Below are 23,721 nucleotides of genomic sequence, written 5' to 3' on the forward strand. Positions count from 1 at the left end.
TACTCATGTCATCAACAACACCAATCAGCAATGAGCATCTGATGAAAATACATCTATTCCTCTGGACAAGTAAGCAGGCAGGTCTTCAGGAATGGGGACAGGGAGTGGAATCTGAGCTAAACTATATCAAATGTGCATTCTGTAATACATTTTGACTGTTGCTATTTAAGAATAGGCTGCCTTTTTTACTTATCCGGAGCATCCAGACAGATTGGGGGACATAATCATGACTATTTTATCCAGCAATATAAAAAATACTAAGAGTTCTCTTCACTTCCATTCTATGCAAGATATTTGCTTGCAAGAACTGACTGCAACATAGCAAAACTAAAAAAGAAAATTGATGAATGTGAAAATTCATATCTGAAGATATCATTTGGGTAGGAGGATTAATGACGACTGTTGCAACCTGACCCAATATGGACACCATTCTCTTGTGAGTAATCCAACCACATGGTCCTACATGCTTCCAAGTCAATGGAGTTTGGGCAAAGTCTATTCACTGTTTCTAGATCTGGAATTCTAAGGCTCACTCCCTAGCTCATATCACTTGCCTGAGTCCTTTCTGGGGCTATGGGATCTGTAATCCAGTGGTTCTAGCCCCCAAAACAAGCACACCAGACTTCCGAAGTGCCCCAGTCACTTGCATACATTTTCCCAGAGTTCAGCCAAGGCACTTTGGGTTTCTCGTTTAACCTCCTTGGGGTCAACTTGGCAGGAAAGCAAGGAACACAGACTCAGCCAAGGATCTTCTTAACCACAGTGACTTTACATTTAAAAGCACTTGAGTGTTATAGCTCTTTGTAAAACAACAGAGTCATGAGACGCATCCTCCCTGAGTCTATCTCACCCCTTCTGTGAGTCAGAGTCTGCTGACATTTCAGGCTGGGCAGAGTTCCTCCTGCCCTCTTGTTCTTGCAAGGCTTTCAGTTCTGATGGTTGGCCCCCTACCACCACCCCTTTTTAGGCTTCATCCACCTCTCTGTAGAAAACCCATTGATCCATGGGTCAGTAGTTGAATCATTCAAAGCTGATAGCCTCAGATTACTGTATTGATGGCTTCAACATACTAGTTAAGACCCTTTCCTGGGCAGAGCAGCTATCTGAAATGCAATTCAGTAAGTCGCCTCCAGAAAGGTTAGACCTGTGTTCAGCACGTAATGCAAAGGGAGTTTACCATAAAAAATGGCGTTCACAGTTTGATACAGATATATCCAACTCTATCACATCCTTGTCCTTATTAAAAGCAAGGACTTAAACTAAACAGCCTGCACAGTGTTATTCTCAGCGCGGATAGCCACCATGCCATGGAACAGAGAAGTAATAGTCAGTCTCTCTCTCTCTCTCTCTCTTTCTCTGTCTCCAGGAATATTGTACTCAATTCTTCTCATCTTTTTACTGGGAAGATATTAACACACTAGAAATTCAAAGAAGAGCAACAGGTTTAGGAGGTTAGAATAATTAATTTATGAAGAAGGATTAAACAATAGCTACCTGGAGCTGTTAGGTCCTTGGAGTGGACCTAACTGTCTACAAATTTTAGACATCAGACTTGATTCTGATTAAGAGAGAGGAATTAGTTGGAAGCAATTTGGGTGAAAGTGATCATGAAACAGTTTCATTATCCTGAGGAAAGGAAGTAGTGAGAGCTGCAGGATAAAGACTGTGAACTTCAAAAGAGAAAACTTTAGCCAAGTCAGTGAACTGGTAGATAAGGTGCCATGAGAAGAAAATCTAAGAGAAAAAGGAGTTCAAGAGAGCTGCCAGTTTCTCAAAGAGGCAATATTAAAGGCACAATGGCAAACTACCCTCATGCAAAGGAAAGATAGGAAGATTAATAAGAGGCCAATATAGCGCCATCGGGAGCTCTTTAATTAACTGAAAATCAAAGAAGGGACTCTACAAAAAGTATAGAAACATGGACAGATTACTAAGGATGAATACAAAAGAATACCACAAGCATGTAGGACAAAATCAGGCTAAGGCACAAAATGAATTTCACCTAACAAGGTACATAAAAGGTAGTAAGTTCTGTAAATACAATATGAGCAAAAGAAAAATAAAGGGAAATGTAGGTCCATTACTTCGCAGGGAAGGAGTGCTAATACCTGATGACATCAAGAAGACTGAGGTGTTTAATGCCCATTTTGCTTCAGTCTTCACTAAAAAGGCAAATTGTGACAAAATACTTAATATTAACATAAACCACAATGTGGAAAGTACAGGTTATAGCAGAGGTCCCCAATCTGTGGAGCATGCCCCCTTGGGGGGGGGATGAGGAACATTTTGGGGGGCAGCCCCCATGGAGGGCAGGGAGGGAGCATCATCCTGCTCTGCTTCTGGCCCCAGCCCTCCAATTGGGGTCCTGAATGCCGGCCCTGTGCCCAGGGTTCTGCGCCCACCCCCAGCTGTTTCCCCAGCCTTGGAACCCTTTACCCCTGTCCGCATCCCCCCTCTCAGTAAGGGGTAAGGTGGGGTACAAAGTAAAAAGGTTGGGGACCACTGGGTTAAAGAATATTTAATTAAGTTAAATGTATTCAAGTTGGCAGAGCAGCGCTATTTGCCTTTGTACAAACATGACTAGAAAGTCAGATTCATCACCCTCTTGACACCAAGACCCTCAGAGCCCAGGTGATGGTCATGGCGCAGTTAGTGTTGATGATTACCAAGGTAGGACTGACGTCCATCCTGTTGAGATCAAAACTGTTTGCACATTGGTAAAGAGACAAACTCACCTCAGACCTCAGATAGCTGCTCCACAATAGAGCAGCAGCAAAAGAGTGACATCTACTCTGGAAGTTGGCTAGGATAGGTAAATTTAGGAAGGAGACTCATACCTTGACTGAATCGCTTCCTCAGGAGAAGAGTCAAAAGGTGTACATGGCATTGACTTGGGAGGGCATCAGGTACAGGTGGTCCTTGATGCTGGTGGTACGTAAGTGAAAACTGATGCCTTTTGAATGGATGCCCTGCCTGGTCCTGAAATAAAGCAATTACAACTTCTTCTGTGATGTAAAAGGTGTGAGTTCAGGTTTCTTAAATGGTAGTTCATTTGCCTGGTGACAATTAGCTTGCAGTGTGAATGAGTTTCTGACTCTAGTGAATGAATCACCTGAGACTAGATTTTACAAGCAAGCTATAGACTCTTTAAGTTGGAGATATATTTTCGTCCTAATGAGCCTATCATCCTGACAACATTTTCCTGTGCTCAGATTCCCTTCCTGATAAGTTTTTTCAATGTTAAAACTTCTTTTGATTTCTACTTGGAGCAGACTAAAGTCCTTAGAAGGTTTACTAGATTCTTTTATTTTCATTTGACATCTGCTCAATGGGCACTTTTGTCACAAAAGTGATCATGTATAACTAGCTGTTCAACTGTATTTCTTCCTATCATACTAAGAGCTGGCAGACCTTTTTTACAGGTCATGTCATGGCTCATACTATCTGAGGCAGAAGTACTGCATTTGATTGCCTTAAGGGATATTCCAGTTTGACGTATATAAGGAAACCACACAGCACTGCCTATAAACATATGAAGCATCTCAAGACCAGCCTGGTTTGGTCTCTTGATACTGGAGTACCTGGTTTCAAGGTGCCCAAACTCTCCTAGAGTTTTGTTTCTTTTAGGGTTGTATATTTCTGAAAGTTAACAGCTGAGAGATGGCAACTCCTGGAGACTACTCTTATTAAGCTCTTTTCATTTACAAAAATCAGTTTTTATGTTAGTGACTTTTGGAACTGCTTTTTGTTATGTTTTATCATAGTCCTTTCTATATTGTGACATGCCTCCTCCCTCTCCTCTGCAAGCTCTACTTACTCTTAAGAGTGAGAATCCTGCACAGATAGAGGCCCTGGTTCTCATTTATACTAAGGCTTCTTTACACCATAGGAACACAGAAATTGCAATACTAAATCTGAGGCCTGGTCTACACTACGCGTTTAAACCGATTTTAGCAGCGTTAAACCGATTTAATGGTGCACCCGTCCACACAACGAGGCCCTTTATATTGATATAAAGGGCTCTTTAAACCGGTTTCTGTACTCCTCCACAACGAAAGGAGTAGCGCTGAAATCGGTATTACCATATCGGATTAGGGTTAGTGTGGCCGCAAATCGATGGTATTGGGCTCCGGGTGGTATCCCACAGTGCACCATTGTGACCGCTCTGGACAGCAATCTGAACTCGGATGCACTGGCCAGGTAGACAGGAAAAGCCCCACGAACTTTTGAATTTCATTTCCTGTTTGCCCAGCGTGGAGCTCTGATCAGCACGGGTGGCGATGCAGTCCCAAATCCAAAAAGAGCTCCAGCATGGTCTGTACGGGAGATACTGGATCTGATCGCTGTATGGGGAGGCAAATCTGTTCTATCACAGCTCCGTTACAGAAGACGAAATGCCAAAGCATTTGAAAAAAATCTCCAGACAGAGGCCACAGCAGGGACTCAGCACAGTGCTGCGTGACAAGCGTAACAGAAAGCCAAAGAATCAAATGGACGCTCATGGAGGGAGGGAGGGGGTACTGAGGACTCCAGCTATCCCACAGTCTCCGAAAAGCATTTGCATTCTTGGCTGAGCTCCCAATGCTTGTAGAGTCAAACACATTGTCCGGGGTGGTTCAGGGTATAGCTCGTCAATTTACCCACCCACCCCCGTGAAAGAAAAGGGAAAAAAATCGTTTCTTGACTTTTTTCAATGTCACCCTATGTCTACTGAATGCTGCTGTTAGACGCGATGCTGCGGCGGTGAACAGCACCATCCTCTCCACCCCCTCCCGGTGGCAGATGGTACAATATGACTGCTATCCATCGTCATCATCAGCCCGTGAGTGCTCCTGGCTGGCCTCAGGTGAGGTCGGCCGGGGGCGCCTGGGTAAAAATAGGAATGACTCCTGGTCATTCCCAGTAGATGGTACAGAACGGCTGGTAACCGTCTTCATCATAGCAACTGGGGGCTGAGCTCCATCAGCCCCTCCCCTTCATGTCTAAAGAAAAGATTCTGTACTGCCTGGACTATCATAGCAGCTGGAGGCTGCCTCACCCTCATTTTATCTCACTAACAAGTCACTGTTTCTTATTCCTGCATTCTTTATTACTTCATCACACAAATGGGGGGACACTGCCACGGTAGCCCAGGAAGGTTGGGGGAGGAGGGAAGCAACAGGTGGGGTTGTTGCAGGGGCACCACCCGTGAATGGCATGCAGCTCATCATTTCTGCGGGATCTGACACGGAGCGGCTGTGCTCTCTGGTTGTCTGATACACTGGTTCTCTAGTACACTTGCCCCATATTCTAGGCAGGACTGATTCTATTTTTAGATACCATAAAGGAGGGATTGACTCAGGGAGTCATTCCCATTTTTGTCTTTGCGCCCCCAGCCGACCTCAGCCAGGGGCACCCATGACAGCAGCAGATGGTACAGAACGACTGATAACCGTCTCTGCTATCATGCAAAAGCAAATGAATGCTGCTGTCTAGCGCTGCAGTATCGCCTCTGTCAGCGGCATCCAGTACACATACGGTGACAGTGTCAAAAGGCAAAACAGGCTCCACAGTTGCCATGCTATGGCGTCTGCCAGGGCAATCCAGGGAAAAAGGGCGTGAAATGATTGTCTGCCGTTGCTTTCCCGGAGGAAAGAATGAGTGACAACATTTATCCAGAACCACCCGGGACAATGATTTTTGCCCCATCAGGCACTGGGATCTCAACCCAGAATTCCAAGGGGGCAGGGAGACTGCGGGAACTATGGGATAGCTATGGAATAGCTACCCACAGTGCAACACTCCAGAAATCGACGCTAGCCTCGGAACATGGACGCACACCGCCGAATTAATGTGCTTAGTGTGGCCGTGTGCACTCGACTTTATACAATCTGTTTTACAAAACCGGTTTATGTAAAATCAGAATAATCCTGTAGTGTAGACGTACCCTGAGACAAGGGTCATCTAATCCAGCATCCCATACCAGATGCTTCAAAGGAAGATATAAGGACCCCACAGTTGGTACATGTAGGATAATCTGCCTCCTCCCATGCACACACTAGGTTTCATCCTGATCATTAATAGTTAGAGATCATCTTAAACCTGAAGCATGAGGTTTAAACCCTGAAGCATTTGTATTGCTGTCTTCATCTGATTGCTGTGTCATATTTTTCTTGCTGTAAAAGAGTGTTCATGTTACTTTACAGACAAGATAGTTCAGTTCAAATTCAAGCAATCTACTGCCATGGAAACAGAATAGTGTCTTGGGGGATACAAATGTGATATAAAAAAGAAACCAGGTAAGACCAAAGGTCCATCTAGCTGTCTACCTGTCTAATGCCATGGCCCATGCAGTGCCCTGAGTGGTGGGCCTAACAGGCAATGATCCTCTCTCTGATCTCTCCCATCCCTCTCATCTCTCTCCAGACTAGGGCTAGGGACACCATTCTTACCCATCCTGGCTGGCATTTTTATTTTTATACCATGCCTTTATCCAATTTCCTTTTATTTAAACATTATTTATAGCCCCCACAACCCCCCTCTCCTCCAGGTAAGGAAGTCCAAGTTGACTGTGCGCTGTGTGAAGAAGAGAACTTTTTTTTTTTTTTTTTTTGCTGCCCTTTAATTTCATTTGGTGACCCCTAGTTCTTGTATTATTATTATATAAATAAAAAACAACTTTTCCTTATCCACTTTCACTTCATCTTTGATTTTATATACCATCTCCATGTCCCCCCCTTCTTCTCCTTTTCCAAACCTCTCTCTCCTCTTAATCCTTTCTCATGGGACCATCTCTCCTCTAAACCCCTCTTTTCATTTTTTTTTTTCTTTTTTCTTTTTTTTTCTAGATCTTTTGAGGTTTTTTTGAGGTGAGAGACCACATCTGTACACAGAGAGATGTGGGTACTATGGATTTATATAAGGGCAATAATATATATATAGTCTTATTCTTATTCTCTATTTTTTTTTAATGATTCCTAACATCCTTTTTTTTTTTTTTGCACCTCTGCACACTGTCTTCAGTCTTCAGAGAACTATCAACTCCAAGATCTTTTTTTTCTGACCTCGTTGTAGCTAAATTAGCCCCATCATGTTGTATGTATAGTTGGTTTATTTTTTTCCAATGTGCACTTTTACTTTTTATCCACATTATTTTTTCATTGCATTTTTTTGCCCAATCACTTAGTTTTGTGAGATCTTTTTTGAGTTTTTCACAATCTGCTTTGGTCTTAACTATCTTGAGTAGTTTAGTGTCATCTAATAAATTGAATAGATTTGTCCTAGGACTGACCCTTGGGGAACATAATTATTAATTCCTATACCCTTTGTTCCTGTCCTTTAACACCTCCTTTTATCCCATGACAGCTTTAATTTACGTAAGAGCCTTTGGTGAGGGACCTGTCAAAGGCTTTCTGAAAATCTAAGTACACATGTCTACGGGATCCCCTTGTCAATTTTATACTATTTTTTCAACTAATTTGCTAATTTACGACGTTAGACTTTACGTGGTCTGTCTGCCCAGAGATCACCCTAGAGCCCTTTTTAAATCTTGTGAAAACCATCTGGTCCTGGTGACTTGTTAATGTTGAGTTTTATCATTAAATCCAAAACCTCTGATGATTTATCTGGTTTAATTTCATATGGTATTATTCATAGAGGATATGATGATGATGGGGCAATTTCATGCTACAACCTGTGGGTTTGATTCTTGTCCTTCCTGGACTGTAAAAGACACCAGAAATATCTGGTTCCCTTATAAGGGATATTGTAAGTTTTTCTAGCAGGAAGAGGAGAGGAGGAGGGCACCTTTCCTTCAGTTTTTAAAGAAGCCATTGCAGGCCATATGCGCAGTAAATTTACTTTTGATGCTGATAATCTGTGTAACTCCCTACAAGCATCCCATCTCCCATTTTTGGTTAAAGTCACCAAAAAGATTACGTTGAGGCAACTTCTGGCTGCATCTTTATTCTTCAGACTTCCTTTGACCCTGGTCAGTCTGGTGACAGGTCTATATATGGGGTACAAACTGCATTGCTTACATTTGTATATGATCTGTGGGTGCATTATGATCTCTTGCTAGCAGCGGACGAAGGCACTGATGACTTTTGATCTGTTGGCAGCCTTTGAAGCTGTTTATAATGCAATTTAATTTTTTCTATTTGTGGACAATCTTAGGATCCCGCTGTGATGCTTCCTGGGGGAACCCAGGGTTATGAGGCACCTCGCTACCACTTGCCTTAGCATGAGGAAGCCTTGTCTGTCCCTGTCATGTGTCAGCTGCCGGATTCCACTGGCCACGGGCAACACAAGCACTCCCCTCTAAGCCTCGCAGGAGACGCTGTCACTCTACAGGGTAGTGATAGGCACTGTTCAACATCTGAGCCCTCTAATCATCTCCCTGGAGTGCCCACCCCCTGTTTAATTGGACACTCTCAGCATTTACCAATATGCTGCTTCCAAAGAAACAGTTACAACCCTGCTTTCCACCTCAGGTCACCACTCCCCTTAACTCACAGCACTTAGATTTGTTTATGGTGAAATCAAGTATAAGTTTATTTAACAAATAATAGAGATTCAAGTAGTAGCAAGTAGAAATATTGGAAACAAATGATTATATGTAAAATAAAATCATAATACACATTCTAGATCCTTGTCTTAATTAACAAGATCCTCTCGTGTCTAGTAGGGTAGGCTATTGCTCACCTAAATCCTTGCAGTGCTTTACAGCCCGCCTGGCTGTGATTGTTTTTTCATGAGACAAGTACACTGTCCATTTGCCTTTTAGGTGAAGTAGTCATTGTATCTCTTTGTACTCCAAGATATACTTTATAAACAGGACACCCCTTGCTGACTGTTTCTTCCTGTAGATTTCCTCTCTTCTGTATTCCACAATTACTTAGTTGGCACATGGTTCAGTCTGGAAATAGCCATGTTGGGTGAGGTATGTAATATACCAATGACCAGACAGGGAGATAGGTGTCTGTTACCCTCTGCCTGAATGGAACAGCTCTGAGGTATGTTACCGCCTGGTGACCTGCCTTAACTCCAAGACCTTAAGAACATAATTTTCAATACAGATACATAACTCCTTAAATATCCATCCATATATTTTACAATCATTATGATGACCAGTGGGCTACCATCTCTCAGTAGAGACTTCACATGCCACCTCTCAGTGACCTATTATGCAGATATCGGACCCAGGTGATTCCTGTAAAACCTTATCCAACCCCAGCTCTCTTGGCACCAATGGATCCCTGAACCACACCAGCTACATTGCTATCTTTATGAGCGACATCAAATAGTAATTGCAAGCAATTATACTAATGCCACAGGAGTCAGGGATGTCATTTCAGAAAAGTTTGGGGGTCTGGGGGCATACTGCTTCTCTCTCCCTTCTTCGCCTGCTTGGTGCGGGGGAGGGGAGCAGGGAGGTGATATGGGCAGAGAGGGAGCCAGGGTGGGTGTCTCACCAATGGCTGACACAGGGCTTGGATCAGGACATGGCTTGTTCTGTAATTAGTTCTGGTCCAGACCACTGCTGCTGCTTCCTGTGCAGCTGGTGGGGGGGGGCGGGGGAGGCCAGCACTGACAATGTAAGGATTAGGTGACCTACCCCAGCCTGCTCAACAGCACTCCCTGTAGGCTTGGAGGAGACGCCACAGCCTGGCTACCAGGGTGCTATGAAAAGTTTGGGGTTGTGAGTGGGCAACTGCTCCCACTGCTCCATAGCAAATGATGCCCCCGAGAAGACTCCCCTACATTGTCACCTCTCTTGTTCAAGTCATACATGAGGCAGCTGGTGTGGTAAGCACTGCAGTATATTTAATATGATGATGACACACAACTCTTCATCTCCATCACATCTGACCCAGCTAGAACAACTGAATGAAATCCACAGTGTCAACATGAATTTGGGATTGGATAAGAGCTAGCAGACTGTGATTTAATTCAGACACGCTAGCGATAATGATGTTGCTGCCACCTCTTTGCTGAATGGAAGCATATTTGGGGGCTTTTTAGGCCAGTTTCCTGTTTGAAGCAGAAATCAGTGACACCAAGTAAAGTATTTTCATAGTTTATTTATTAACTGTACAAAGTCCTGTTTTCTTGAATAGAAGTGGCAACAAACTTTAAACACAATTCTGTTTTTCAGAAATCTCTGGTAAAGTATCACTGATCTATCCCCTGATGCTGTTGACTTGAGCCTCTTTCCCTCTCCAGGAGTCTCATAAAACTGAGACACAGTCTCCTTTTTATAAATTTATAAATACTAATGTAGTAATAACCATGACTAAATCTCACTGCTCTCTGTTCACTCAGGGCTAGTTTTTAAAGATATTTAGGCACCTAAAAATGCAAATAGGCACCTAATGAGATTTTCAAAAATGTCAAGACACCTAAATCCCATGGGACAAATATACAAAACTCTCATTGCCTTCAATGAGAGAAAAATTAGGCCATTATTGAGCACTTTTGAAATTCCCACCCAAAGAACTTGTCCTAACTGCTTTGGAGGACAGGGTCAAAATTCAAAATGATCTGGACAAATTGGAAAAATGGTCTGAGGTAAACAGGATGAAGTTTAATAAAGACAGATGCAAAGTGCTCCACTTAAGAAGGAACAATCAGTTTCACACATACAGAATGGGAAGAGACTGTCTAGGAAGGAGTATGGCAGAAAGGGATCTAGGGGTTATAGTGGACCACAAGCTAAATATGAGTCAACAGTGTGATGCTGTTGCAAAAAAAAAACAAACGTGATTCTGGGATGCATTAACAGGTGTGCTGTGAGCAAATCACGAGAAGTCACTCTTCTGCTCTACTCTGCACTGGTCAGGCCTCAGTTGAAATATTGTGTCCAGTTCTGGGCACCGCATTTCAAGAAAGATGTGGAGAAATTGGAGAGGGTCCAGAGAAGAGCAACAAGAATGATTAAAGGTCTAGAGAACATGACCCATGAAGAAAGGCTGAAAGAACTGGGTTTGTTTAGTTTGGAAAAGAGAAGACTAAGAGGGGACATGATAGCAGTTTTCAGGTATCTAAAAGAGTGTCATAAAGAGGAGGGAGAAAACTTGTTCATCTTAGCCTCTAAGGATAGAACAAGAAGCAATGGGCTTAGACTGCAGCAAGGGAGATTTAGGTTGGACATTAGGAAAAAGTTCCTAACTGTCAGGGTGGTTAAACGTTGGAATAAACTGCCTCGGGAGGTTGTGGAATCTCCATCTCTGGAGATATTTAAGAGTAGGTTAGATAAATGTCTATCAGGGATGGTCTAGACAGTATTTAGTCCTGCTATGAGTGCAGGGGACTGGACTCAATGACCTCTCAAGGTCCCTTCCAGTCCTAGAGTCTATTAATCTATTAATCTAACCATAATAGAGAGCATAGTCATTTTTGAAAAAGAGCTCTCAATCTAGTTTTTTTTTTTTTTTCAATTATTATGTCATGTAGTGTTGCCAATTCTTGGAATTTTATCATGAGTCTCATGATATTTTTCTTAAATCCCCAGCTGCTGGAAACCTCCGATTATGAAAAAATCTGTTTTCATTTAATCTCAGCTTTCATATTTGTAAAAAGTGAGTTTCTAGCCCTCTTGGATGAAGAGAGAAGCTTTAAAATATGACCTAAGTTCACACAAAAGGTTAAAAAACCAAAAGCAAATTGGAAAAAATCCAAAATGATTTATGTATTTATTAAGAATCTGTTTTTATGGTATGAGTCTCATGATTTTTGGATATTTGATTTTTGGCAATACTGGTATTTTAATAATGGTGCATTCAAATCATTCCAGTTATAGTGTGTGCATTTTTTTCTTTGCATTTCTTTGATTTTTGCTGCTGTTATACATAAAAATAAAAAGACATTGCATCTTGTATGCACTGTGGGCATTCAAATTTTAGTTAGCTAGATGAAATACCAGTAACAGTTAAGCAGTTGTTCCAATAAAAATGTTCCTATATTCATACTATATTTGTGGTTTCAGTCTCACTATAAGCAGGTCCAAAGTACACCACTTCTGTAAGCAGTGTTTCCTTTAGTTAGCTAGCTGATACTAAACTCACTGCATAAGGCCTCTTTCACTGTAGAGAGTTTTCTCTGTGTTTTCCCAAATACATGAAATTACAATGAACTCTTCTGAAAAAGTAAAATGATTAGTGTAAACTAATTTAGCAATTATATTTCATTTGGTAAATGTTCAACTTTTTCCATTCTAAGGCAAGCTTATTGAAAGAATGTATTTGAAGAAAGTTAAATATGAAGATGGATTTCAAGTGTTTTATTTTGTTTTAGATTATTATGTCATGCAATGAAAGACCACATAGTGCGTGTTGCGAATGAGGCGGAGTTTATTTTGAACCGACAAAGAGCTGAAGATGTACACAAACACGCCGAATTTGAGGTAAGCTCAAGACTTGATGAATCCCTGCTTTTCTGTTTTCACTCAGCCATCACTTAGACTGTAACCTCATACAATAAAGATTTTTTTTTTCCGAGAGAGAGAGAAATTTACATTGAAGGCATTTGAAAGCCAGTTTTTAAAAGCTGTGGTAAATGTCAAACACAAGGAAATAGTTTATCTTCTCATCCCTTCACTGAAACGCATGAAAATATTTACAGCTTGAAGAAACCCCTTAATCAGAATGCCTACTAACTTGATATGGCAGATCTTTAAGGTTCACAAAGAACTTGTCTGATTTTATTGCAAGTAGTAAAACAAACAGCATTTAATAGTGAAATTATTTTTGCTGGATTTTATCAATAGAATGTGAGTTTTGTGTATAATTAAAACTAAAGGCTAGCACACTTGAGGTGCTTTATGAAAAATAATAAATATTGATCTGTAAATAGTATAGTATTTTCACTACCAATACCAATGCTTTCTAGTACTTTTTCATCTTATTTACCAGGTATAATTTATAAATTGGAAGATGATATTAAGTATCTTTTCTACTTGCTAAGCTAATCAGAATAATTAATTACAGGAGATAGGATAATATTTGAAATATCTATTGTCTTTAATTTTGGAAGATGAAAAGCAGGAGCTGGATCCTGTAACTCTTACTAATGTGAATAATCCTTACTAACAGAAGTAGTACATAGTGAATCATTCATTTCTTTAGTAAGGAATGTAGCATATAACCCCAGCTATAGTGTTTGAAAGTATTTTGTAGCAAAATACTGTACAAATATTAAAGACTATTATAAAAAGTGTATTTAAATGAATGTTTGAACTTTTTCCCCTTTGTTTACGTAGAATTTCTCATTTTCCTGTTCAAACATATCTTTTGATACATTTCAGAACTTTTGATACAACAATGTTAAAAATCTTTTGTTTAACATGGTTTTATCAGGCAATATGTTTTGATATTAAAAAAGCTTATCTATGGTATTTCAATATAAAATTTTTGATTATTCCTGTTTTTGCCTATGTGTATATGTTTGTGTGTCTATATGGTCATATATAAATACAGTAATACACAAAAGCATGTTTTAATGTTTGGGTGGCATGGCATTAGAATTAGGTTTGATTCATTTGGTAGCCTTGAAGATAATAAATAGCTGTGTATGAACATATTCATCTGTCAGTGAATGCCAACAAGCACCTTGTGGCAAGACAGAGAAGCCAGTAATCTCAATTTTGATGAGGTTTTTATCTCATCGAAGCAGCTCTCTAAAACCTACACTTTGATGTACTAGTTCTTGTGCTCCTTGACCTAGCAAAAAAATATAAGACACAGAGATATCTTGTTGTCATTTTGAATACATATAACCTTTACTTCATTTTGTCAGGCCAGACAGCAGACACTTGTCAGATGGGATTGCAACAACTTTATTACCAAACATATACTGGATATTTTGAGCTTAGATAAAATCACATTTACAATTAAGTGTATGTCAGAGTGAAGTTTCATATTGCCTCAACAATAAATAACATTTGATATTTATCAGGGCATCATACAGTAACCTAAAATGACAATAGAAGATTGAGTTATCTGCTCTTTGAAGAATATGTTGAGGTATAAGATCTGTCAGAACTCTAGACAAAATGAGAAAATTCAATTAACTTCCAGCTTCTGTTAGCAAATAAGATTTAGAATATTAACTAAATTCCCTAAAGGAACAGCCTTAAGTCAATCTTATTTTCTAGTAAGGAAATCAAGACATTTCTCTATAACATTTTTATTATACTTATTGTCTTGTGAAAAACCTGAGAAATATGTTTGAAATGGGTAAGATAAAATCTGTAAGTAATTAAAATAAAAAAAATTAAATGTAATCATGTACCAGTATGAATCTTAGATATACCTAAAATAAGATTGCGCTTAGAGTCTGAAACAGTTTTACATATTGATGTTGTAATAATGTTACATAGGCATCATATCATATTAGCATGCATCCCACTTAAAAGATGTGTGGAAGGTTTTTTTTAACCATCTACTGCATTTTAAATTATAAATCAGTTTTATTTTATTAAACAATATTTAAATGTATTTATTTTGTAAATATTTGATTATTTTGAGCGTGCTAATTATTGTTCATTGTAGGAAAAAAGTGAATGGGTATTTTACCAGTCAAGTAATCACACTTTTACCTCTCAGACTTCAATTGTATCATTAGTGATGCAACTATTTGACTAAAGTTATATAGTGACACAGTGTGGGTGCATGTGGGTGTGTAGAAATAAGTATAAGGGTTTGTAAAGTTAACACTAGTGAATTTTGTCTTATGGCTATGGCTGTTATTGAAAGAGTCCAGTTTTTCCGGAATGATTGCTTCCAGTTAACATTCATTTTGTTAGCCTCTGTAATTGTTCAGGAAGAAAAATGAAAATTTAATTTTACTGTCCAATGAGCTGGTGAAATATTAACCTCATTACTGAGGCAGATCATTGTACTAATTGGTGCTTCCCTGTACATGAAGATAAATTGAAAAAATGAATTAACCCTTGAAAGTAATGTAATTCCAGTCTGAAATAGATGCCTTTCAGTATAGTTTTAAATACAGTAAATGAAGGACATGATTAAAATTTTACCAAGTACTGCCATTTTCTGTAATAAAAAGTGTGTAGACGTATGCACACCTGAATTCATGAAATGCAATAAGATGTCTCCAGTACAATGTTAGCTCAATTGCAACTGCTGGTATAATAAATATGATATAGTATTTTGTTTTAGTATTAAATCTTCATTGAATTTGTTCTAAAATGGGAAACAATCAATTGTTATGGAATGCATAAACTTAAGAACCCCTAATTCAAAATGAAGGATTTTATTCAGAAATGATAATTGCACGCACACACATTAAATAACCAACACAATTTATTCAAAATAATTTGAGAATAATGTAGTTTTTTATGATATATCTCTGTAAGAAAACTCTGATATTGGGTTTTTTTAATTGCCATAGACACATTTGCCCTATTCAGACTTCTCAAACAGATCCTTACTAAAAGGAGTATTGAGAATTTGAATTCAGTCTCTTTTTGAGAATAAAATAGAGAAATGTATAATTCTGTATGCTACAAAGAGAACAAAGGTATTAGAAGATAGAAACTAAAGTTAACAGTGTTTCGATAATGGAATCTTTTTCACAATCAGTCTGTAACGGAAACGGCAGTAATTATTGAAATTCCTTGAGAGATGGATTTTGAAAACAACATGATCAAATAATTATTTCTAGCCTTGTTTTCAGTTTCAAGTATTTCTGATAGATTTTTTTTATCCCTTTTCACCTTTTCCAGCTGTTTTTACTTTTATGTAACTTGTGGTGTTTTTTCCATGTTGTAACATATGGCGATTAAGGAAATAGACATTTAATTTCAAAGGTAATGGAGATCCACTTTAAGATCCATAATTATAAAAGTATGGAACTTGTGAACTATTAAGATCTTGTTTTGTAAATCTTAGTGAGACTTAAAAGTCAAGTTAAGTCTGTCTGGTACAGTGTTGTAGCTTTCTGTATGCAATATTGAATAAGAAATTCCAGAGTATAATGTATTGTATAAAGTATTAACTGGCAAATAATTTATAATGATCTAAAAAGAGGCCATATTTTAAGACATAAGCACAAAGAGGCAGAGTTAAGTGTGTTTTCACTGTAATTCTGCATTTCCTCACTTTTGATGGCTTAATTTCGAAACCTTAACATAGCATTAATGCTCTTATTTTCCCCGGAGGAGGGATCAACACAACCAGTGCAAGTAAGGAGTGTAAAAATGGATATTGTGTTTCCATTTGGACTTTATATTTCTGTGAATGGTAAGGTGCTTCTTATTTACCTAGAAATGCTGAGTTTAGTGAGAACAAAGGTGACTAAGATGTAGGTAGAAAGGACACTTTAGATATATGAAAATCATGCCTAAGCAACTTGTAGGCACTTCCTAAATTATTCTATTTACTATTCACTATTTATTTTTTAATTTTTAGTCACAGTGTGCTCAATATGCTGCTGATAGAAGAGAGGAGGAAAAGATGTGTGACCACCTTATAAGTGCTGCTAAACATCGTGATCATGTTACAGCCAATCAGCTGAAACAGAAGATACTGAATATCCTAACAAACAAACATGGTGCTTGGGGAGCAGTCTCTCACAGGTAAGCTGTAATCATAAGTGTGTAATTATAAACATTTGTTTCAAAATTTAAAATGAATCAGCCATTTCTGTACAATTGAAAATTGGATGTGCTGATGGTGGGACTCATTTCAAGAGAACTTTTGTCTTCTTTATATCTGTTTTTATTTTCTCAAAAGTCGTCCTGTGTGGCAATTCCTCTTCTAGTACATGATGTGCAGATGCAATGTTCTCCATAGCCCATCAACACAGTATTTTATTAAAATTTGTTTTAGATCATTTGTAGATACTTATGCTTGTTGATCATCATGTAGCACTATTATTTGTATTCCAGTAAGGCCTAGAGGCCCCAACCAGGATTGAGCTAGTTGCTGTATGAACAGGTAGTGAGAGAGAGTCCCAGTCCCAAAGACATAACAATGTAAATAGAAAAGAGAGATGAAGGGTGGGAGGAGGCACAGAGAGGCAAAATGACTTGTTTAAGCTCACATGGAAGGTCAGTGGTAGAACAAGGAATGGAACCCAGCTCACCTGACTAGTGCCCTATCTACCAAACTATTTCTGTATAAATAATCAATATATACTTTGATACAATACACTGGTAAATCTTTATCCTCACATTTAAACATAAAGGTCAATATCTAGTGTGTGCAACCAAACTCTGCATGCACAAGTCAAACATTTGCACATGTGTACCTAAGAATTTCTCATGCCCAAGATGGGTGTGAGAAAAGTGCATGCTCACTTCTGCAGACATATTTTGAAAATTTGGTTCTGTACTTTAATTGACAATACAGTAAATGAGGTTCTAATATATGTTCTAGGGACTTAGAGTTAAGCCTCATTAGAATTAGATGTGTAATGAATATTATATAACCATAAATGTTAAGGTATCTAATAAACACTGTGTATATTGTTCTCACCCTATTGTTACTATGTTTGCATGTGTATCATTTATTTTCAAGTATGTAATGGACAGGGGTGAAAGTAAAATACAGCTCTTACCGGAACGGGTCTCACTCTGCCCCCACACCCTCCCAGAAGGGGTGGGGCCTCAGATGGAAGGGTGGGGCCGGGGGTGGAAGTAAGTTACATTTCTTACCCATACAGTCCAAACACAAGCAACCCACCTCTCCTACGTACTTCATGGATCCCTCCCATTGCATGACTTAGATATAGAAAATAAAGCTACTATTACTATTACCAGTACTGTCTATAATAAAACTTTACTATTGGAATAAGCCTGAAAAACTGAAAACTCACTATCACATTTTTCTCCTTGTCCTCCCTCCTCCTCCTCCTCCAGCCAGGCTGCCCGACGCGGCTAAACTCCGCGTTCCCCCGACCTCCACACTCAGCAGGGGCTGCAAGGGTTCCCCTCTAGCTTGTAGCAGGGAGCAGGGGGACTGGCTGAGGGAGAAGCCTCCCCAGGTAGCCTCCTGCCTGCATAGGAACAGTTTAAACTTGGCTGTTCATTATTCAGGGCTATTTCTGGCATCCTTATTAATTTCACTCTCGGTTGTTTGGGGAGGGGAGTGACCAAAGTTGGGGCAGTTCTTTAGGCGATCTATATTATTGAAGATCGCCTCATCCAGGGGGCAGAAAAGAACTACCCCGGCTTTGGTCACCCCCACCCCAAAACAACTGAGAGTGAAATTAACAAGGATGCCAGAAATAGCCCTTAATCCCACGGTTCAGACCACGGGGTGAACAGCTAAATTTAAACTGTTCTTATGCAGGCAGCAGGCTACCTGGGCAGGCTTCTCCCTCAGCCAGTCCCCGCTACAAGCTAGAGAGGGGCCCCTGCAGCCCCTGCTGAGTGGGATGGTCAGGGGAACGCGGAGCCTAGCCATGTCGGGCAGCCTGGCTGGAGGAGGAGAGGGGAAGAAACAACAAACAAATGTGACAGTGGGTTTCCCCTTTCCAAGCTTTTATTAGCTTTGAGTTTGAACTTTTTGTTATGCAGCCAAAAAAGAGGTGAAAGTAAGCCAGTACTGAATGCTCCACTTATTTGCCTTTTTTTTTTTTTTTTTTTAACTGGTACTCCATACCGGGCCGTACCGGCTTACTTTTACCTCTGGTAATGGAGGAATCAACACAACAAGTGCAAGTAAAAAGTGAAAAAACAGATTTTTCATTCTATTTAGACTTAATATTTCTGTGAATGGGAAGGTGCTTCCTATTTAACTAAAAATGCTGATTTTAGTGAAAACAACATACATCAGTTTATATATTTTTTTTTAAAAGTAAGGTGTAATTTTGGGCTTATTGACCTTAAGTTTTCCATTAAAATCCCTGCTCAAAATGAGGTGGGTTTCAATTCTGTTGAATTCTGTGAAAACCAACTCAAGTTGATGATGTTACAAATCTGAGCTGAAGCTGTTTGCACAACTGTAGGCCGCCATCTCCACAAGCCATGAGACAGTTGTCTTCTTGGAAGTGATAGGTGGATCTACCATTTCTTCCTGGGTTTTGGTGTGGAGAAGTGATTGCTCTCCTAATCTACAGTTTTAGGTTTACCAGGTAAGGGCCACTGCCCCTCCCTCAAAGCCATAATAGTCACTGGGGAACCAGGAGGGACTTGACACCTCCCAGTCTGGCAGCAGATATGGGGAAATGTTCCGCTGCCAGTGCCTGTATAGTGACTGCAGGGGCATAGAACTCTCCATAATCCTTTACATGGTAGCAAGGCACTCCACAAATATACTCTCTAGTTGCCCCAGGTTAACTGGCATGCCAGGTAAATCCTTAGCTACCATAATATGGTTTATGGGATGTCTAGACCTCTGTTGTCAAAAGTTTCTTCCACAGTTCTGAATGCAGAATGAAAAACTTATTTCCTGAAGATCTTTTGAATTTGAAAGAGGCCCTGACACTACACATAGGGAGTAGCCAATTGACCCAAGAAGGAGCATGTGAAAAAAACCTGTCCACTGATTCCACACAATAAAACTTACGTAAGATCCAAGAGGTTTGGCATCTAGATGGGTAAGGAAGTGCTTTTAAGGAGTAGGTATGATTCCTGGAAGCTTGGATTCTCTAGAACCAAGCTAGGCTCATGTTTAGTATGTATGATACATGTCCAAAGACTATTTTAAAGGTCTTTAGCACAAATGTTTTTGGTATGAAAGTAAGATCTGGTTTTATGGTGTGTGTGTCAGATGTAGAATAGATACAAGTTTTATTGTGTTTGGAATCCAGTATAATACATTCTTCTTACCTTATATCTTCCCAGTTTTTGTACCCCTGCATATGCTGCCTTTGGAGAAAGCAACCACCAATGGTTGATATGCTTACTCTTGGGATGCCACAGTGTTAGCTGTCTGTCTTTTTTTATAATAGAACACAGAATGAGGTTGAATACTGGAAGCACCATGAGGAAAAATGTGAACAATGATTGACTACTGTCTTAGGATTCAGAAAGGGCAGACAAGATTTCCAAAGAATAGGATAAGAAAAGCCTAGACAACTTGCTTTTGAAGTTTGATGCTTCAAGATTGAGTGAATTTTTGTAGTATTTACAAAGTATGAATTTTGAATATATTAACATAATCTCTCTTTGAAAGGTCTGAGAAACAAGAATAAGTATGGATAAACTCAATAATATACCACATAAAACATTTCAGTTATGCTAATTGCACTCTACAAAGAGTAGACAATGATTAGCATGAAAAGTAGCCATAAAATCAGAAGTGAATTGCAGTTCACATTATCTTTTGCATAGCTCCTTACTGTAGGCAACTTACATTAGTAAGCATTTACTTGACTACTACACTAGAGATCCAGCCTTCATGAATCTCTTGGTTTTTATGGAACATATGATGCTGCAGATTTTGCAGATAATTCAGCAAGTACTCCAGTGACAGGAACATACTATTTTGGGTTGCATAACTTGGACTCTAACCCTAGAAATTCAAGCCAGGAACTTGAGGTGTTTTTTGAGGAAAGATCTACATTTTTAGTTCCAGAGCTGATTCTATCATAGCAAAAGATAAAGTCACACTTTCTCCTTTTCACCTTTCATCTAGCTTAATGGGATTGAATCATTCTCATCATAAAAATATAAGATCAGCATATATCACGTGGGCGTCAGTCATGGCAGTTCCAGTATTTCTTAGTTTATTTCTAGCTTCCTTCCAGAATGCTAATTCCTTCATTCTGAACACCTTTTGAATTTTTGGTGCTTACCTAAAGAGAATCTCTATTTTTTTTAGGGTTTTCTTTCCCGAATTGCAGGGACATTGTAATGCATCTCCCTGCTTCAGCTAAATACTTTAGTTGTCACCAGATTGTGCCTCAGAACATTTCATCTACTAGTATAATACTTTTCCATGTCTTCTTTTGATATGCCTGCTTCATTTGGTGCTGTAGGACATGTAACACATCAGATAATTGTTAATGAACAAGCAGAGTGAAAATCCGGGGTTAAACCTCTTCTCCTTTGTCCGCTCCCCACAAGGGAGTGTTTGCTGGGGCTTTTCTCCTACACATACTTTCTCTTTTGCAGAGGTCAGTATCGTGCTTACCCCGTTTCTCCCAACTCTGCAGTGTGTCTGGGCATGCGGAGAAGCATGTTCCTCCTCCACAACCTCACCTCAGGCTACAGTCTACTCAAAATTGTGTCTGTCTGGCTTTCAGCCCAAGGACTCCCTCTCTGCCAGGGAAGGGGGCTCAGATTTCAGACAGCAGCTGAATGGGAATTGTGTCTTCTAATCATCAGCCATAAAATCTTGCTCTGCTAGGGAAAGAGGCTCAGACTCTGAAAAGTGGGATTAAGTCTCTCTCTCCACCCATCCCCCACTCCACAGGGTGGTTCCACATTAAAGTCCTAGGAGCACTTCAGGCCTTTCAAGACAATTCACATAAAGGATACAGAAAAGAGGAAGAGGGATAACTGAAGTTCTCTCGTAGTCCTCCACTGGTCCAGAAGGCACATTAGACTTGTTAGATAGCCAATACTGTACCTGCAGAAAACACCAGACCTCGTGAATCAGGGACTCCTTCATTCAGACTGGGAACATCTACAGTTAACAGGTGGGGTATCGGAAGAGGAAGTATAGTTCAGCATGAATTCTTCATTAACTTCCATTGAACCAGGATATTTCATTCATTGGTTTGGTCACATTTACAGTTCTGGTGTGAGGAGAAACAGAAAGCTGTATGAGGCAGGGACTGCCTCTTTGTTTGTGCAGTGTTCAGCACAATGGGGTCCTGACTTCTAGATGCTGTTGTAATACAAATATAATAATCCCAAAGTTCTGGGGATCTTAGCTACACTAGAGTTTCTCCAGGAGGATTGGTTGATGTCCTGCAACCCAGCACCATAGCAACGTGGGTACCAGCCAAAGCAGCATTTTCTAGACCAGCACGTTGGATCTTCTGTGGTGCAGTGATGACTCACTAGCGCGGCACCTCCTGCTGGTTGTCCAGGGAATTAGCTCTTTTCCAGCCCCAGAGCACCCTCTGCTGGCTGATGTCTTGCCCGCCGCTGGCCCCCATGTCCCTCCCAGACCCCGTGCCCCTCTGCTCAGGGGTTCTGCCCACCACAGTACTCTCCCCCTCTTCTAGGTCTCCCTCCCCAGGGAACCCCCAAATCCCCTATCCCCACGTTGCCTCAGTGGCTATTGCCAGTCTCCATCTAGCCCCCACTCACTGGGGCAGACTGCAGTCTTTATACCATTCATCATCTGCAAGGGGGGTTTGGACCTGCTGCCTCTGCCTACCCTGGGCTGCGCCTCTGCAACCCCAGTACCCTTCTCAGCCTTTAACAAGGCCTGCAGCCTGGGGAGTTTCCAGGCTTGAGCTCCCAGCTCCTTTGGCCTTCCCCCAGCCCTGCTCCACTTTAGATACCCTATTCTAAGCTCCCCAGCAGCCAGGCCTGTCTCCCTTCACAGCTAGAGAGAGACTGTTGAGCTCTGGCTAGCAGCCTTTTTATAGGGCCAGCTGTGGCTGCTTCCCCAATCAGCCCAGGCTTACTGGTTCCCTGCCACAGCCCTCTCACAGGGCTGTTTTAAGCCCTTCAGGGCACGAGCAGGGTTACTGCCCTGCTACACCTCCAATTTAAGTATCGGGGCTAAGTTTAATCACATTGACAACTTAGTCAAGCCAGGTCTTTCTAATCACCTCCGAAGGACAAGTTTTGGAATTAGTTACCATATCCTTACAAGAATCACACTGCTTTTGTCATGAGAAAAAGGTTATTCTTATAACTCCAGAAGCCTTTTCTCTTTTCTACCATGGCAGGGAGATCATTCTCCCATCATTTTGTTCTAACCCTTGGAAAGGGGTGGCATAAAAGGGCATTCCTAGAGTTCTAAAGATATATCTCAAGCATGTGGAATACATATGCCAATAGTACTCTGTTCATCTCATATCCAAAATGCCAAGGCCTTAGGGCTTCAAAGTTGCTGCAAAAAAGATATTAAAATTCTGCATCAGCTGGCATGCAAGGCATCTTGGGAAACTATTCACAGAAGTGCCTAGAGGCACTGAGGGGAAAAGTGTATGAGCCTCATCTGAGGAAGATTTGTGAAGTAAGTTACCATTCCTCTGCAAGGACATCTTTTGGGAGGAAGATGCTCTGGGTTGGTGCCCACATAACTCCTTAGTTTTAGCTCTTTCTTTATATGGGGGAACTGCCATACTTGCCAATGATTCCACTATAATAATTAAACTCTGTTTATTCTTTCCCTCCCTACTTCTGGGATTCACTGCTGGCTACTTCCCATGAGTAACAAATGAGGAGAGAAGCTGCGCAATAGAAAGAGAAATTTCTTACCTGATAATTTTCTTTTTGTTAGCAGCTTCTCGCTGATTTAAACCCACCTTTGTAGTTTAGCAAATAACAAAAATACAAATGAAAAATGGTCTATAAAGGAAGATGAAGACATATATTTTCTTAAGATTAATTTAATACATCATATCAAGGTGTCTTAATGCTGATAATTTGTTGCTGGAGTGTTTCTACAGCTGTTAGAATTCTTCTGGAGGCTGGAACTTAAGTCTTGGAGCCTCCACATACAACATTAGTCAGTCTCCAAATACAGGTGGGGGGCATTAGTCCATGAGTAATTAATTCTGAGAGAAGCTGCTAACGGAGAGGAAATGATCAGGTAAGACATTTCTCAATCCTTTTCAACATATTTTTCTGTAACGCCTTAGGGATTG

At 40.3% G+C, this 23,721-nt stretch overlaps 1 protein-coding gene across 7 annotated transcripts in view; it reads left to right on the forward strand.

Annotated features, from left to right (window-relative positions):
- Positions 1-23,721, forward strand: part of NBEA (neurobeachin) — an 831,523-nt gene that overhangs the window by 458,409 nt on the left and 349,393 nt on the right. For all 7 annotated transcript variants that reach the window (XM_039530859.1, XM_039530876.1, XM_039530902.1 and 4 more), the window contains 2 exons: positions 12,274-12,382; positions 16,410-16,576. In XM_039530859.1, the coding sequence (XP_039386793.1) occupies positions 12,274-12,382; positions 16,410-16,576 (276 nt within the window). The remainder of the gene's footprint in view (positions 1-12,273; positions 12,383-16,409; positions 16,577-23,721) is intronic.

The sequence above is a fragment of the Mauremys reevesii genome, linkage group 1 (assembly GCF_016161935.1).
Source record: "Mauremys reevesii isolate NIE-2019 linkage group 1, ASM1616193v1, whole genome shotgun sequence".
Lineage (NCBI taxonomy): Eukaryota > Metazoa > Chordata > Testudines > Geoemydidae > Mauremys > Mauremys reevesii.